General features: G+C 39.7%; 1 protein-coding gene across 2 annotated transcripts in view; it reads left to right on the plus strand.

Annotated features, from left to right (window-relative positions):
- CPNE4 (copine 4) overlaps positions 1–18584 on the plus strand; it is a 225344-nt gene that overhangs the window by 102880 nt on the left and 103880 nt on the right. For both annotated transcript variants that reach the window (XM_039707996.1, XM_039708004.1), the window contains one exon: positions 12080–12259. In XM_039707996.1, the coding sequence (XP_039563930.1) occupies positions 12080–12259 (180 nt within the window). The remainder of the gene's footprint in view (positions 1–12079; positions 12260–18584) is intronic.

Genomic DNA, 18584 nt, shown 5'->3' on the forward strand with positions numbered 1-18584 from the left:
GCATGCAAGCTGGAGGAACTGGGATCCTCTTTCATGGTCTGAGCATGATGAACTGCTGGGGTATGCTGAGTGTTTTGTCTCTATTCTCACAGTCAGAGGAGCCTGGGCAGTGTTTTCATTTTGAAGCTGCTTTTTCTTCATGTCTCTGTGTCTGTCCCTAAAACCATCCTTACACAAGCCTCAGAAGGGAAGCCATGAGCTATACATGGACAAATCTCCATCAAAACCTGCCTTGCTACGAGGCTGCTTCTTCATAGCTTCAGTCATAGCTCAATTTTAAAATCTACCAGGAGGACCAAATCCTGCTGGCACTGCTTATTTACTGGGGCCAGTACCATGTGCAGTTTCACAGCGAGTTCCTGGGAGTTCCATGGGGTTTGTCTGAAGGTTGCTTAGATCTGGCTGTTCTGTGATATCTTTGTCCTAGGTTTCTTGTACATCTGTATTGACCACCCTCCTAGTGTGCAGTGTCTTGCACAGGGTGTTGGCTGCTTCATCCTACGTTAAAACCCCTGAATGCCTGGACTGAAAGATCTCATGGTGGGATACACACAAACCAAATCATGGTGAAGCATGTATAAGTTACACCCATAAAACTGTACTTACAGTTCAGTTCAACTATCACGTAGAGCATGATAGTAGGGAACAGGAGTAGGTAGATACATGGATTACTTGCACTCAATGGAAGTACTGAAAGACTAACACTCGTCTTTTGTGATCAAATCTTGTTCTCACTTGTTGAAAAAAAGTCCACATTTAGCATCCCTGCTGTTTCCAAGAGGTGTACCAGGCTGGATTTGGTATGCTCTGAGCATTTGTACCTCTGAACAGCTATGCATATACCGGCCAATTTTATAAATCATGGTGAATGTAAGAGGGACATATTGTGTATGTCTGCTGCACATATCTGATGTGTGTGGACATACTGTTTACAAATAACTCCTGGATAGTCATAACACTTTCCAGGAGGACCTGAAGCCATTACAGGAAGCAGCTTTAGCTGCTTATTGCCTGTGGTGGTTGTGTAGGCAAGTCAGATGTAGTAAAGAAGACCCCTGAATGTAGTGTATCCCAGACACCAGTCATTCTCAGGGAAGGGAAAACTGTGGTCATCTCAGATTGAGCTTATACATCTTTGTATAGCATGCATGAACATGAGGTTTGATTACAATATTCTTGTTTTTCAGAAACCATTTTGAATTAGATACTACCAGATACTTACAGCAACCTTAACTCACTGAGATCTTTGCAGCACCCACTAAACATGTCCCAAGTCAGGAGTCTGATAGGATGTTGTCTGTAGGACTGTAATACAATTCAGCTAAACTTGCTCTCTACTTCTAATTAATTCTGTACTATTCAATACCAGAATGTGTGCTTGTCAGTATAATCGGGAGAAGAACAATGCCCTACTCTATTTCCTGGATTTTGTGGTAGTTTACAGAAAGGCTTTCACTGATGATCTTGCATAGTAGATCAAGCAGTTGAGATGCCATGGCTTCAGCAAATGGTAACCCAGTTGAGAAACTTCAAAAGATCCATGCGTAAAAGAAAGAGTGAGAATACTTTATCATGGACTTTAGTCACAACAAATCTGTTATGTTTCCAGGATGTCATTCGAGCACATGGTCCAAATTCCCAAGTTGTTTGCGATGACTCAAGCTGGTTTAAATGGACCTTCTAAATTGTTACTTCTGGTATAGGAATTCAGGAAAAACTGGTAAAGCACCCTCTACCTTGTGTAATAGTACATTGACTTTCTACTGCTAATGACTCCATGATATAATTGATTTAGCAGTTGAAATACAACATTAAAAACAAATTATTAAATCTTTAATTATGAGTGCTTCATTAGAAAATTAATTTTCTAATGCCTATATCAATTGACATAATTCATTAACCCATCTGAGAATCTATATTAGTTATGCTTAGCTAACCTGGGTGTATGAGGCAGGAAATCTTTCTCAAGATAAATATATTAACAAAATAAATTTTATAGTCACTTAATTAAAGAGCAAATTACTGAAGCAGCATAGACGTCTTACATAGTATAATGTAGCCCTACTGATACTCAGGAAGCAAAGATCATCCCATCACCTGGTGTTTCTCTGTTCTCAATTTTGTGTAAATTCCTGAGATATTGTATAATGTTGGATTTCTCTCCTGATCAATCCTGTGCCACCATGAACAATTCTAAAGGTCTCTGTGCAGGCTTAAGTGCTGTTCAGCAAACGTCTGCCCTGCTGTTCCAATAGGCTGACACTACAACATATTTGTCAATCTGCTAAATCTTTTGTCCTCCAGGACATCAGGAAAAGAAGAAACATGACTGTAAATGCTGTAGAAGACTGGTGCCCTGGATGTGAGATTATCTGGCTGTGCTAAAAACTAGTTCTGGAAGTTAGTTTTGGAGTAATAAAAGGTGGAATTAGTGAATAAATGCTTTGCATCCTGGTTAGAGTAAGTTTGAATTAATTTCTTTGTAGTCTCATGATATAACAAAATCTAATTGTGTGAGTACAGTATTCTGTTAATGAGCTGAGAATTCCCAAGCAATGGCATTTGAAAAACTCAACCATCAGGTGCTTAGCAAATTTTAAATCATACTCCATTTTTTGCACTATTTGTTACTGTAATGCAGGTAAGGTCATCTGTTGTATTGTGAATGAAAATAATACTCAAAACAATTTAATTTTACAGTAAAGAACTTAAAATTTAGCTTATCAGGAGACATTAAAATATTATCTGTGAGGGGAAAAGCAGCCAAATATTTGACACATAAAAAACTCTCCCTTCTTGAACAGAAATTATCAACAAAACTGTGTTTCTCCATAGAAACAGATTAAAAAACAGCAGTCAAATAACAATGAAATTGAAACTGCTTCAGTGAAAACCTGTATTCCCACAGCTCACTTTCTAACCTGGGAGGGAAATTGTGAGAATATATGGCTGAAGAACTTCCAAATGCATAGTGCTCTGACTTCAGACTGCTGCCAGGCACCAAACTGCTTGCTAACAATTCATGGCAAGTTAGTAGTGGAGTGAAATGGTAAAATATGTGAGTATTTTTGTTACCACTTGAAGGACCAGTTTTGTCCTCTACAGAAAGCCTGTGTCCTCAGTGACATGTAAATTAAGATTTGATTGAAGCTCTTAACATCAAATGAAAGTTGTGGAATAGTAAATGGCCATCATCATAGTCTTTGAATATCTGGGCTGTACCTGGGATATCAAGTAAAGAAAGGTCTAGCATTGAGGCTTCAGGGCTCAGCTTGGAGGTAGAATTCAAGAGTTTTCAGCGAAAAAAATTAATTCTCTTCTTTCTTATGCCAGTGTAATCACATCTGAGTGAGTTATAGCACCTTATCATATGAGTTGATGCAGGTCATTATGCACTTGTGCTGTTTGTGAGCACTTGTTAAATATGCAAGGAGCACAGCACATGGGTTTCTCCTGCCGCCGTGTGATTTCTGTTAGGTCCTTCTGTGTTGCTTGTGGCCAGATCAGGATGTGTTGAGTACCTCAGTGGATGCACTCTTTATCCCAAACATTCTATAGTTGTCAATTTTAAGTGATTGTTACAGCTCAGAAATCTTACAAGAATAAGATAAAGGACTTTGGCATAATCATTGCTTGTCTCTATTAAATGACCTTGCAGGCGGTAATCTGGTGCAGGCAAGGGTGCAGCACTCATATTGCTACCTACTGCAAAACACAACTTGGTGCATGGCCATGGTCACTCTGGAAGGTGTGACCTCCAGAATATCAGCTCCTGCAGCTGCTGGTCTTGTGCAGAGGGAGTCAGGGAGTTTTCTGTGCTTCCTCACTAGGAGACTGTATGTGCAGATGCTGAAGCTTTTTATAAAAGACTATAAGAGAAACTAGTTATTTGGAAATGTAAGCCTAAAGCCTTCAGTACCCAAGAGGGTATTGTGTTAGGTCACCTCTGAGTGATATCTCATAGCTAATTCTGAAGAAACCTTCATGTCTTAAGCAGGGATATGAAAAAAGGGCTCTCTGCTGAGGCATGAGAATTTCACTCTACAGTGATAGTGAGGGCCAAAAGACTGAGACCCCTTAACCCCTGAGGGGACCCTACCCTGGAGGCTAAATCCATGAGATTAAATTCTTGTACTGCTTTGAAGGAGTTTCCACTGCCTGTCAAGAAGTTTCCCAAATCTATTATGCATACTTGATTTGACATTCTCTCTTCAGACTTCTCTGTTTTATCTCTAGCAGGACTCAAAATGTTGCACAAAAAAATTCAGAATTACAAGTGCTCCCATGTTAAATGTAAGATAATGGAAAATATCTTATGGAAAAGACAGTGCTATCTCTCTACCTTATCACGGTCCTCTCACTTTTCAGTCCAGTTAATCATTGTTCATTGAAAAGACCTTAATTTATGCTACATTAATGATGTGCTCTAAAGAGACACTGTGCTTTTCTGGTTCACTGAGATGTTCTGCAACTGGCTTTTCAAAACTGGCTTGGATATTCACAGTGCAACAGCTGCTGGATTGTTCTTTATAGCCCAAGGTCAATAGATGAGAAAAAGCTTCATGTTTTACAGTCTTTCCCCATGGAAGTTCTGCAGTTGGTCTCAGAGAAGTGGCAGCATTTATGTTTTTCTTCAGTTGAAATGTCAGGACTGTAGTTCTTTGTTATTCCACGCTTTATGTCAAATCTAAATTCACTAGAGGCAAATTAAAGTTGGCTCACATGTTTTCCCCAGCATCCCTGAGCCTGGATTGGCCAGACCACAAGTTCACCACCCCTCTGCCCATGGGCGCTTCCCACTGTAGATCTGGCAGGTGGTGCAGAGTCGGAGCAGTGCCGGCAGCTGAGCCGAGACAGAGAGAGCCCCAGAGGCCAGGCTGGGTCAGGGGTCAGTCCCTGATGTGTGTGTGTGTCACTGATAGTCCAGCCCAGCTGCTGTGCTACTGTCCTGGTGTTCCTTCCTGCCCTCACACACCCTGGGGTGACACTGGTGTTGTTGGGGCTCGCCGAGACTGAGAGAGCCCCAGAGGCCAGGCTGGGTCAGGGGTCAGTCCCTGATGTGTGTGTGTGTCACTGGTAGTCCAGCCCAGTTACTGTGCTGCTGTCCTGGTGTTCCTTCCTGCCCTCACACACCCTGTGGTGACACTGGTGTTGTTGGGGCTCGGCCGACATTCCCATGCCTCCAGTGCTATGGCACTGCATTCCTGTGTCAAGAAAATGAACGTGACATTTTAAGGTGTTCTTAGCCCACCACAGTCATGTGGTGGGACATGGTTGCAATGTGTTTCTCTGGGAGAAGTAGTATTTTGTAATGTATAGAGAACAGAATGCAGAGGGAGCCATGTGAAATAACCAGTGTCCTCATAGCTCAGATGGTCCCCAATGGTGTGAGGGACTGTTTCTGGTCTAAATCAGAGCAGACAGAGTCTGCTGTCCAGGAGGAGCAGCTGGCTTATTTTCAAACCTTTCTAGGCAAAATTTTTGTAAAACCTCTGTTTAACCTGACTCAAGTTCATGTTTGCACACTCTTTCCCTGTAATATGCCTGATCATCTCTTTACTTAAGGAACACAACAGCTATGACTCCCTGTGATACAGCTGGAGTCCCAGTAGCCATGTTACTAGAAAAATAGTTAAAAATCCAAGGGAATTACATTAAAGTCCAACAAGATAAAAATTGTAATCTGTCTGCTTTCATAGCAGTCCATACAGTGACTAAAAATTATCACTCAGGACCAAAATATTTGTGTTTCATGACATTAAGCTGAGAAGAATTGGTGGTCTCTAACCCCCAGAACTATGTGAATGAAATGAAAGGGTTTCTTTCCAGAGGAGAGTAAACTAAAATCAGGTAGCTAATTCAGTCAGGAACAGTGTAACTGTGCATTAATGCACTAGCAAAGCTCTTGCTTTTTTTCTCTTGTATTTGAGCTTTCCAAAAGGATAGTGAGTGGGAGGGATACCCATGCACCTTCCAGTATTTTTATGCAGCCTAAAAAGCTTAGGCCTTCCAAGGAAATCACTGACAATAGCTGCACGTGGTCTGTAAACTAAAGGGGTCTGTTGTAGCTTCCTCAGAGATCTCTTTTGTTCCAGAAAACCAGCTATTCCCTTGGCACAAGGGCTCTCAACCAATTTAGGTCCTGCTTTCATCATACTGGGGACAGAGCAGCACTGTTTCCAATCCCATGAAACTCCCCATTTGCCTCCTTAAAATGTCAACACAATTTGCCTGGCACTAGAATTAACCTGTACTGCACCCATGGTTTTTCTGTGTTTTCTAGGTGTGAGAGCTTGGAGTTGCTCAGATGAGACTCTGAAACCTGCACAGGCTTCAAGTCTGACAGAGTTCAGTACCGGCCCTCAAGTGCTGGCACTGAGTGACTGTGCAGTCATTCTTGGAGCTATTGTGACTGCTGTTTCTGAGTGAATGAGACAAACCACATGCAAGTACATATCAACAATCTCATTCCTCTCTTCTTTTAAAAGCTATGAACATGTAAGGAAACTCCACCCATGAACTTCTCACAGAATTTTTACATGGTGTATATAATAAATTATCTGCTTCCTTCTTCAGAGCAATGAGAAGTAACTGAGCAAGGAAAAGTAATCAAGCAGAGGCTGGTCAGTGGCTGTTAGCAGAGAAATTGGCTTTCTTAATGAAGAACTTTTCAATTAAGAAATTACAATCCTGGTTTTCCTGTAATTTCAGTTGTCTGGGCTGTTTCTAAATATTAGCTTTCCAGTGCTGGAAAGCAGGTCTTCATGGCTGTGACTTAGAGGTTTATAAGTTTTCTAATACATATATAGGTACACTAATAAAAGAGATTAATTGCAAGTAAGTTAAAGACCATTCACATTAAATGCTTCTCTTCAAGCCAGCCTGTGGCAAAAGGTTTCTGCTGACATTGAGAAGATTTTGCTCAGCTCTGAACTCTATAGCCTGAAAAGAATTAAGGTTCTACTAATTTCTTTCCACTGTTTTCAATCATCTATTAAACTGAAAATAAGGGCAATAAATTATTTTGACCTTTGCAATAACTTATCATTTGTGGGATAGAAGTGTGGTGCTGTGAAATCACTGTGAATAATAAAAAAATATATTAATAACTTTCTCAGAAACCAGCAAGCAAAGTGTAAATTGCTTTCTGCTTGGTATCAAATTTTCATCTAAGGTACTGTATCATGGAAATTTTCAGACTTGTTAAGATTCAGATGACCTAAAAATAATGCTACCCCTTCACCTCTGTACTTTTTGTCATCTCAGCTGACAAATGTGATTTTACTAGGTTTAATCAGCATTTTATAATGACTTCTACAGAAAATAGAGCCTGTTGGTTTTCCCTTGTTGGCCTCTAAAATGTATAAGGAGCAATGGGTCAATTCGTTGGACTAAGAAATTGCTGAAAATGTAACAACCATGAAAAATACATTCTGGTGGTACACACATTCTCTATTTAATGGAATTTTAATGTTTATGGCTCTTCAACTAGGTTTTTACAGCAAACACTGAAGGAACTGCAATGCCTGTATAAATTTTCAGACCATCGTTTTGTAGAACAAAGATCTTCCTTAATTTTTGAGGCAGCTATACCATTTCATGAGCCTGATTAAAAGTTTCCCCCAAAACTGTCCTTTTGGTGAGAACACAGTGAGTTCTTCATGGCCCTAGGCTGCTCTTCACCTCAAAGATGCTGAGAAACAACTGGTGAAGATGTGTTTCTTTTGTCCTATTTGCATGTCTGCTAGAAATACAGTGGGGAGCAGATAGGTACCAATTATCTATGTGGGACATGGAATTCTCCACGTCACTGATCTGTGCTAAATACTCAAGCATGGCCTTGAGGTGCAGAGCTTTGGGTCCTGTAGACAATTCCCCATTTTCCTGAATCCCAGGGACATAATGAGAAAGTTGTTTTTATGATCACTTGAAAGCTCTAGATACCAGGTGACACTAAGCTTTTATGTAATCTTTGTAGGATGTATCTTCATCCTTGTTTATGCAATAGCTTAAATGTCATCTAGTTTTGACAGAAGAAGGTAAAAAAATCCCCCTTGGGCTAGATCTTTTCCCTTGGCTTCACTTCTCTACTAATGGCGGAAAGTGGAGATCCTTGGTCGATACTTCAACCATTGAATTACTTCTTTGTCAGTGATTTTTCTTTCTAGGACAAAGACTGCTTCCTCAGAGAAGATACTGTATTTATCACAGTTCTACAAAACTCACTGCTTTTCAGCAAATCACAGACAAAAGTTATGAACAGCATAAAAAGCCTGAATTTTAGTATTTGTTCATCTGTCCTTTGTGCCTTCTTTAATTTGATGCTGTCTGACTGCAAAGTTTTGCAATTCTTCAGCAGTGATGGTAGGGAAACAGGCAAACATTTCTGACAACTGTCCACAGTACAGAGAGAAAACAGCTTTCAAACTCAGCTTCCAACTCCCTACAAGTTTGACAGGAGGATTCAGAAGGCCCGTTTTCTTTCCTAGATTTTAATTCCTGCAGATGAGATAGCACTTTGTACTGTGGATGCCAACTTTGGTGTTTGTATGTCATTCATAGTTCCCCAAGGGGAAGCTCACAGGGTGGCTGCATCCAGATGGGCCTGCCAAGTAATCCTAGCTACTCAGCAGGATGCCACCTTCTGTGAAGTGACAAGGACCTAAAGAGATGAAGAGGGAAAGCAGTGTGAGTCCATCCCAGGAGGTGAAGATGCAAGTCCTTTTCTCTGTTTAAATTGTCCTTGAAGGGAAAGTGCAGATGAAGCTGCACCATGAAGCAGATGTTCAGATCGTGGTGTCAGATGAACGCTGCTCTTTTTAAGGTCAGTTTTACCTCTTGACACAGCCCAAAGGTGCATGTAGCTGTCAATTGTTTCTTTTGAAAATTTGTTCTGCTTCAGTGAGTTGGAGAAATTTCTTGTTCTAGCAAAGTCCCAGAATAACAGATGGCTCATATGTCAGGCATCAGCAAATCCTGAAGTTGTGGGCATGACCCCTGTCCATGTCCTGTTGAAAAATCTGCCTCTTGTCAGGATTAGGGTTTTCTGTAACAAAACCAAAAGTGTAAGTTCCACTCACTTATAACATACTGGTTTTGGACTTTAAAGCTGACTTCCCCAAAAGTAATGGAGATTTAGTGTTCTTCATTATCTTTTGGAAAACATTTATGCTGAGAAATTGTAACTTCCTGAGTGTTCAGTTAATGAGGCTGAACAAAGCTAAACTGTGGAATTAAGTATTTGAGCCTTCATCATCCGTATAAGTGAAAGTGATTTTGGGTGACAACAGGCTTAAGGGCACATGGCTTGAGGATGACATCTTGTCAGACTTCTATGAACCTGTATTTTGGGTCAACATGGAGGATGATATTTTGATATGGTGATATTTTGATTGAAATTAAACAGGTCCTGCAGGTATTAGGGTAACTTGGTAGTCAAAACCAGGTCAGGGGTTTTTGTCTTGTTTTGTTTTGTTTTTGTAAGTGTCTGCAGCCCCATAGATTATTAACTTTTTGATGGTTATCAGCATGAAACTGCACTTGGCAATAGTATTTTCACCAGTTTTCATTAAGGTTTCACACTCATCCAGCATTTCTAAAGAGAGTGTTAAGGCTTTATGATTGACTATGAGAGCAAGAATACTGAAGAAAGAACAGCCTTTAAAAAGTGGCAGGAATCAAATGGACATTATACCTTTTGTTTATGCAGCATCTCCTAACCAGGATGTTCCATGAGAGCTGAGGAATTTTTTGAGCTGTTCTGTTTGCCGCTGCTTCTTTATCATGAGTCACTCCAGCTGGTCCTCAGTGCTCAGTCCTGCTGCACAGTAATCAAAGCCAGGGAATGCAGCTGAGCTTCCCATGCTGAGGGCACTTCCCGACTATCTAGCCAAGGATGGGGTAACTGTGAAATATGCTGACAAAGCAGACTGGGGGCAAGGTGGACTAATAGGGGTTAATTCTATAGCTGATGGCTGAGGGAGACACAAAGAATTTTTTATTCCTTGTTGAGCTGTTGGCATTGCTTCTTTTGATACAGATTTTTCTCATGTAATCCCATGCTCTGACATGCTGGCTTGATGTATCATCTCAATAATGTGGGAAGGCTGGGGAAATTCAGTGAAATGGCTATATTTCAGTACAGTGTCTGTCAAGGGAAGGATGTCAGTCAATCACAGGCTGGAAAAAGCAAACAATGTCTTATCTCTGTGTGAGACTGAAATTCTTAATGTCCCTGTGTGAAGACCTATGCCTCCATTTTCAGGCACTTTACTCCCTTGAGCAGCCACATATTTAACCTCTGTTGAGTGCAAGTGTAAATCTTGATGTATTTCACAGTGGAGAACCCTTTCCAGCAGAAAGGAAGAGAAGAGGTGAAACGGTAACAGAAACTTCAGTTGCTGCCTGATATCTGCTGGACCACTGAAACAATTAAAATTATGCTATTGAATTAACAGTTTTTATACAAGGAATGAGTTTAGGAGAATGGAATTTAAATATTTTTATTATTGGCTCTGCTGAAGGACTAGTTCATTCGATGACCACTGTTCTGAATTGAATCAGATCACTTTTCACTTAGAAGATGTCTCAGAAATGTCTCAGTGAACTAATCATTATCATTATCATCATTATCTGACGTAAGAAATATTTCTCCTTGTAGCAATAATAGTGATTTGGAGTCATACCGATTGCTAGTGGAGATAACAAAAAAATTTTGAGATAGACTAGTCTCTGAATGAAGGTGGCTGGAATCCTTTCTCACCTTATATTATTCTTATTATTCTCTGCATGACTGATGTCAAACCCATCATTTTCAGGTAGTCTGTGCAAATTTATTAAGAATGAATATGTAAGTAAGGTTGCTTTCTTTTTTCTGTGTGATGGTCTCATCCTGGCATAGTCAGAGCACATTGACACAGCTGTGTGAGGAGGCAGCAATGGTAACACTGGTTTGCATCTATTCCAAGAGTGGTAGCATCTGTTTGATGATTAGCTAAAGGATTTCGGCTGTCAGAGCTGTCAATCTGACACCTTTGATGAGCACTAAAATAAATCTGTTCTACCAGGAACTGTTCATTTCTTAACCTGCTTTTGATTTGCTTGACTCTTTGTGTCCTTGCTGATAACTACTAGAAAGGCTAATGCATTATAAACTCTGAAAAGCGAAGCAAGCGGCTGTCATTTTTTGCACAACAGATGTTCCTGATCAGGAATCAGACAAAGGATCTCATCACTCTTCCTCTGAGCAATTTAATTTGTCTGTTCCATGGCACACCAGCCACCTCCTATCTAGTCACTGATGTGACCAAGTCCTACTTCATTTCAGGATCAGTTCCTTTAATCTTACAGAATTATTAAGTTTTTTTCTGTGCTGGAGCAAAGAGAGTGGAAAAAAGGAAATTGCTTCATTGCTTATGTTGTCACCAACGATGCATCATAATGAAAAATAACAAACTCCTATTTAAAAAATAGATAGCCCAAGTACTACATCTTAAGAGAACTAGAAAGTAATCTTTGAGCACTATTTTTTTAAGAAATAGCAATATAGATTTAATGATGTTTCTTTAGAAGTTTTAGCACTCAGAGGTAGGAATAAACAGTGTATAACCCATCAGATTATTGTGATGCAGCTTAGAAGGATGGAAAAATTTACGTATTTTTTAAGAAAAGCTGTTGCTTTGGATCCAGTTCTCCACTCTCTAATCATGCAAATTATCTGAAATGAGTAATTACTGGCGGTGTTATACTCTTTCCCATTTAGTTTGATGAAACGGTATCACTCTGCTGCTGTTTTGTAGTGATGGATGGGTACTGCTGGAGATGTAAATTCTGTAGTTATTCTATAGTTTATTTCCCAGTTATTCTGCTAAAGACTTGCTGGAAGGGAGAGGCAAGGGAAGGTGGTCTTGTGCTCGTGGTCAGCCCAGCACAGAAAGGGCAGCTGCTGCTGACAGTACCAACAGGACTCTCCATCAGCTGTCAGTCCTGATAAACAAGCAAAATGTGTTTGAGGAATTCATGGCTGTCCATCACTGGTAGGAAGAGAAGCCACTCACGTGACCTCTTTTCGATGTGACAGGTTGACAGGACAGAAGTGATCCGAACCTGTATAAATCCCGTCTTCTCCAAGCTGTTCACGGTGGACTTCTATTTTGAAGAGGTGCAGCGATTGCGGTTTGAAGTCCATGACATCAGCAGCAATCACAATGGGCTGAAGGAAGCAGATTTCCTCGGTGGCATGGAGTGCACGCTGGGACAAGTAAGTGTCAGTGCCATTTTCCCCCTTGTTGCTCGTTTTTTTGTATATATATGAAATATATTCTTTGTTGAGTGACTGATGGGTGAGATTTGTGGCGAAATTCTTAATCGAATGGGATAATTGAGAACTTGTGCTGGTTTGTTTTACTGCTGTAGTCAAGTCAGCCAGTGCTTACAGGAAATGGAAGATCAGTGATTGGCCTTGGACACTGGAAGCCGGTGCTCATTGGGCATTGGAAAGTAGACTGATTTTGAAGAAATTTATTGTTCCTAACATTGTATGGGATTTAAAGCAAGTTCAAAGTCCAAGAAACACTTAGAACTATACTTTATTCACATAAGGTAGTGCCTGGTGATGTGGCAAATAGAGAGATAGGGTTGGATTCATCTCCCTGACTCTCAGTCATCTAAAAGTTAAGTGTCTAGACTAAGTTAGTCTTCTGATTTCCATCTTAAGTTCAGTGGAGAGAAACAGACAGTTCCAACCATTGATTCATTCTGCCTGAAACACCTTTCTTAGATTAGGATAAATTGTCTTCAGGAGATACCTGTCCTTCCTCATTTATTGTCAAGAGAGTCTAGACAGCTGGCTTAGGGGAGATACTTAACTTTTTTGACTATTAAATTTAAGGGTGATGAGTCCTACCCACAAGATCAATATCTAGGTGTCATCATAGCCAGCTCTGTGGTGAATTCCCATACTGCTGACTGTGGCACACTGCGGTGTTCCAGGCATAACTGTTTATTTCAGACTGGCAGACTTTTTGTCATGCAGGGTTTCATAGCACAGATTTCTGCTCTGTCCATAATGGCAATACTAAATTTCACTAAGCTGAGTGTAAATTTGCTCTCCATGCTGTGTGCCAAGAGCAGGAAGTGCTTTTGTTTAGATTTTCCTTTGCAGTGCTTCCACATAAGTTTGTATTATGAACAGGACAGCGCATCATGGAAAATGCTGCAAAGCTTTGGTTGTCTGTTTTCTCGCCTTTTGTTGCTTCTCACTCAGCTTCCCCACACAGGAATCACTTCGATTTTCTTCCCACAGCTATTAGGCCAAATATGCTGGATGAGGAAAAGTCCTCTCAGCAAGAGAAATAATATTAAATATATGCATTTATTAAATTGGAAGCTCAAAATAAAGATTTTGGTATTTAGGATATTTACAGTGCAGTGTTCCTTTTGACAGAATTCTTGTGGTCTTGATCAATAGAAATAAGCTATCCTATAACACCAAGGAGAATGGGAAAAAAAGCAAAATGTTATTATAATGTTCTTCTTGCTTAATTGGCTTGAAAAAGAAGGGGGAAAAATGTCACTGCTGCTGCCTGTAGCATAAATGTCTTTATAATGATTTGATGGTTATAAATAGCACACAGCTGGGTTGTTTGCAGTGTAATTTTAATGGTAACCAAGAAAAAATAACAGTGTGAATTCTGTTCACAATAATGTAGCTTGGAGGACTCTGATCTCATATTTAGTCTTTTTTGGTGGTGTTCCTTCCTCCCCCTTTTCTATTTTTTTGCCTTTATAGAATTTAAAAGTGATTTAGGAAATTCCAGAATAGTAACATTGGAATTGTCATCCAAGTTAAGCCTTTATGAAGACTGCAAAGTTGACAATCCTACAGCACAGGCTGTACACATGGAGCTTGTACTCTTGTTTAGCTGTATTGTGTAAAAGAAAAACATTCTTTTAATGATAATAGACCCGCGGCTTTTCTTGAGACAATTTTGACATGGATTTTTGTTGTCTACATCATTTTAATGCCTGAATAAACCAGAATTTTTTGTAAGAGTGTGTCAGCCTCCCAGCTCACTTTCCCAGTGCAAGCAGGTCTTACCGAGACATCCAGGAAGGCTGCAGATTTTTAGGCATAGTCTGAAAGACTGATGCCCTTCCCACCCCCCACAGAAGTGCCAACTTCTATTGCTCTCTTCTAGGTAATAGTTGATCTCTAAGATTCAGTACTACCTGTACCTATTTGTATATCATCACTTAGATGTGTGGTAAACCTGCATGTTTAGCCAACAAATCATGTAATTCTTCTATCAAAATCAGAATTAGTATGAATAATAAATGCTGGGAAAGACAATAGCACAGTTATACAGTAAGCTCACAGAGAGGAGTGAATTTTATTTTTATTCTGATTTCAGTCTTACATGTAGCCTACCCAATTAGGGGTACATGTAGCCTACACGTTTGTCAGAAATTTGGGGTCCAGGATGCAAATGATCAAAAACTGCATTCCTTTAGAAGGTTTCACTAATCTCCTTCCAAATGCTCTTATAAATTTGTGTTCCATGAGAGTGAGGAGGGCAGTGACTTGTAGGCTGTTAGATCCTGAGCCATGTACTGTCTAGAGACATCCCACTGGCTTTTCAGCAAGATTTATTTATACTGTTCTTGCCAGGACAAGTCAATTCTGTGCCTCTACTGGTAAAATACTGTGGTTAGCAACATCCTGGCATGCAGTCAATCATACCTGGATGTGAAGAATAGATTCATCAACAGGAATTTCTTATGCCACATTGTTTCAAACATGGTGGAAAAAATGGTTGTGGGTAGATACCTGAGTGTAATTACATAAACTTCAAAGTGCTAAATAGAGCCTTTTCCTCAAAGTGATTTGTTTTGTCCATCACACTCAAAAGTTTCCCTTCCAGACAAAACAATAGCATCATGTTTACCTGAAGTACCACACAAGGAAGTGGCATAGACATTTGTGAGTGTGTGCTCTTCCTGTTCATATCATAAAGTGATTTAAGTGAGGAAGGATTCCTGGAGTCTCCAGTTCAATCTGCTGTTGAAAATAGATTCGAGCAGATTGCTCAGGGGCTTCTCCAGTCCAGTCTTGAATGTCTCCAAGGATGGAGTTATCAAAGCATCTCTGGGCTTTGTCCCAATATTTGGCACCCTCACAATAGCAGTGGCTTCCTGTGTGTAAGCAGAGGCATAGTGAATCCTCACTACTATATGCCATTACTTTTAGTAGCCTTCAAGTGGCAAAAGAAAGTCTGAATTTGCAAAGTAAAAATAACTAGAGCAGGTATGGCTTAGTTTTAGCTGGTCTTGCTTAGGGAGGAAGGCAATAATATCAGCCTTCTTGAGCTGCTGCTGTAAATGACAGCTCTCATTGTTTGGAGTGAGAGTGTTGGGGTAGAGCAGTGGTTTGGCATTGTGCTTTCTGCTTCAGCAGAAATGGCTTGGAATGTTCCATCAGGCTGTGCATCTGCCCACTAATCTTCTAACTCTTTGATTCACCCTAAATAGTTGCTGTTCTTTGCTTAGGCACTGGCAAGCAGAGGCACCCATCCGCAGCTCTGTGGATAAGCAGTGAAATCAGAACCAGTAATATTTTAATTGCCATCTTGGGCCACCACTCCATAAGGGTGACCTCTTGCTTTCTTACAGGTGCTTTAGATGCTATCAATCAGTTCATGCCTTGTCATGGTTTTACAGATGTCTGTAACTTCGGAGAGTAGATTCTTCACTCATTCCTCTTTGTTTTTCTCTTTCCCTTCCCTGTGCCTAGGTAAAGTGTTGAGTCCACTCACCTAGACTAATCATTTCCAGCTCAATCCTCACCTAGTCACTGAGGGTTTTGAATTCTGTTGCTTATTGGTTGCTCACAAAATCTGTAACTGAGTGTCAGTAGATAAATTGACTTTTGTTTAATGGGTCGGGGGTTTATGTACATTAAAAAAAGCAACAGGAAAAAATATTAGATGGAAAAGCACAGTCAGAAATTTAACAATCTGATTTTCGTGGTTTTCAGCTGGGATAGTGTGGTGGTTTGACCTTGTCTGGGGTGCATGGTTTGGGATTTGATTTTTTTTTTGTGACTTGGCCTCCCAGGATCTTGCCCACCCTCAGCTCCTTGATGAGGGGGGAAATGTTGAGAGACAGTGCTGATGCTGTGCCTGCCCTGCTCAGCAGTCACCAATCTCTGGTGTGTTATACACCCCTTTCCAAGTACCAATGCACAGCACAGACCTGTGAGGGCTGCTGTTGAAAATGAACCTAAAATGGACAGCAAAACCCCAAATCCAAGTCCTGTTCTGTTTATTTGTTAGTGCCTTCATATGTCATGAGCTTTTAAAGCTCAGTAATTATCAGGGAGGTGGCCTAGAAAGACTTTTTTTCTCTGAAGTTTCACCCAGAAATTTTAGTCTGTTCTTTAAGAGCTCACAACTATTTCAATGAATAACCATTGTCTGATGAGAATGAAACAAAGATTTCCAAGTCTTTCTTAATTACTGCTCAGCTGTGCATGCAACATCATTAAATTATGGGAACCAGTGAAGTTTTGATTTCTTAAATGCTGTGAGCCACCCCAGCTCTGTGGTTTGGGTTAGTCTCTGTGACATATTTTATGGGAATAGCCTTTGTGGCTTTTCTTCCATTACTTACTGTGGCTGGTTTTTGCTATTTTCAAATTTGGGATTTTTTTCCCTTGTTTAGTTTCTTTCAATTCATAGAACTGTTAAAATATTTTTGCTCCCTTATTTGCTTAACTAGTAGCAGAAGAAAGCTGCAGAGATGTAAATCTTTTAGTGTGAAGAACATTTTCAAGGATTATTCTGATATTTAATATTACCCATACACACATTTGTGTACAAATTGGATTGAAAGTCTTCCTTCTCAGTAATGAATATAATTGTTTATCATGTGTTTTTCATAATATATGCCATTAGCAGATTATGCACTTGAAAAAGCTGACTAATTATTAGTTCAATTTCAGCCATTGCAAATCCCCTTGCTCTTGAATTAGAGAAAGGCTAAAAGAGTCATGATTGCACCTGAATTAATTAAACTGAAACAGTTTGCGTGAGAATATTTGTTTAATAGACTGTTGACTGCTTCTGTGGTGCAAAAAACTTATGACCAGCTTTTTTCAAGGTATTTGAATTCCTAAATCTCATTAGATATCTGTGGGCCTCCTTAGGTATCTAGGTACCTTTTAATACTTGGCCTTTGATCTCCTCCAAATGAAGTTGCTCAATTCATTAGTGGGATGAATAATGTACTTTATTAGATGTGAATGTCATTTTCTACCAGCACTGACTCAGAGCAGAAGCAAATAATGATTGCAGCACTCTTCCTAACATTGCCCAACCCTTTCAGAAGCTAAGTTATCCCCAGGAAACTCTTGGTTTACCATTGCAGCATGATCTCTGAAGCTGTAAGATTTTCTAGATGAATCTCGCCATAGTTAATAGAATTTCTTGTACAGTTTGTACTGCTTTGTTTTCACATGCTTTATCTTTTTGTATGAATTACTGTAGCAGTCTTTAGAAGAGTAATTTAAATTTACTTTGCTATTATAATGAGATATTATTGTGACTAATTCTAAAAGGGCTGCTACTCTACACACTAATTAAATTCAAAGACCTCTTAAGCTATTGATAAGATATTTCCTGTAATAACATTATGCCTCTTGTGATAGGCATATCTCTTTTTCTCAGTGTACTGTTTTGATTGACTATTTTCAGCTACAGGCTTTAACAAAGACAGGGAGAGGTATAATTCAGCTGTAAATAGACTCTGAGCTGTACAATACGGTAGCAAACAAAAGAAATCTTGAAGAGTGATGAGCATGGTGCAAAAAGAATCATATGTACAGACAGGATGATTATAGCACTAAAACTGGTTCTATGAAAGAACAAGAATTCTGTGAGCGGTTAGAATGAAACTTTTTTCTCTGTGGATCTATACTCTGAACTTGATGACTTGAAGGGATTTCTCAGTATCTGTGACCCATTCCCCAAAACTTTTTTTCCATAAGAGTGGAATACAGTTTCTGACATTTACATAATGTCTGGTCTCTCTTCGTGTTGAAATGTAGCATGCTTGGTGCACTGCAACTGTGTGCTGCCATTCAGGAAAACTATTTGGTAGATTCAAAAACAGCTGGGGATAGATGGCAAGATAAACACAAGCACATCAGAGTTGTATAAACCTTGCTTTGTCACAAGCCAGGCTGAAGAGGAATGTGTGAAGAAGGAGAGAGGTCTTACACTGTAAGGCAGAGATACTTCTGCTGTCTGTGCTTAAAACTGGTCATTGTATTATTAAACTGTATTCATGATATTATTATTAAAATTGGTCTGACATTGTATTTGTGGGTGTTTAGAGCCTTACAGTATCTGACTTGAACGGACTAATATTTTAATTTACAAGCTTCAGAATGTATTTTACAAATGTTAAATCTTCAGTTGTTTGTCTAGCCACTCTGGTTGCATCATTCCGCTTACAGCAATATCATGAAAGTATCGCTGTCCTTCATTTGGGACACTTTTTAGCAGTGAAAAAGGTGCTTTAAAGGT

The sequence above is a fragment of the Passer montanus genome, unplaced genomic scaffold, assembly GCF_014805655.1.
Source record: "Passer montanus isolate IOZ18808 unplaced genomic scaffold, ASM1480565v1 scaffold10, whole genome shotgun sequence".
Classification (NCBI taxonomy): domain Eukaryota; kingdom Metazoa; phylum Chordata; class Aves; order Passeriformes; family Passeridae; genus Passer; species Passer montanus.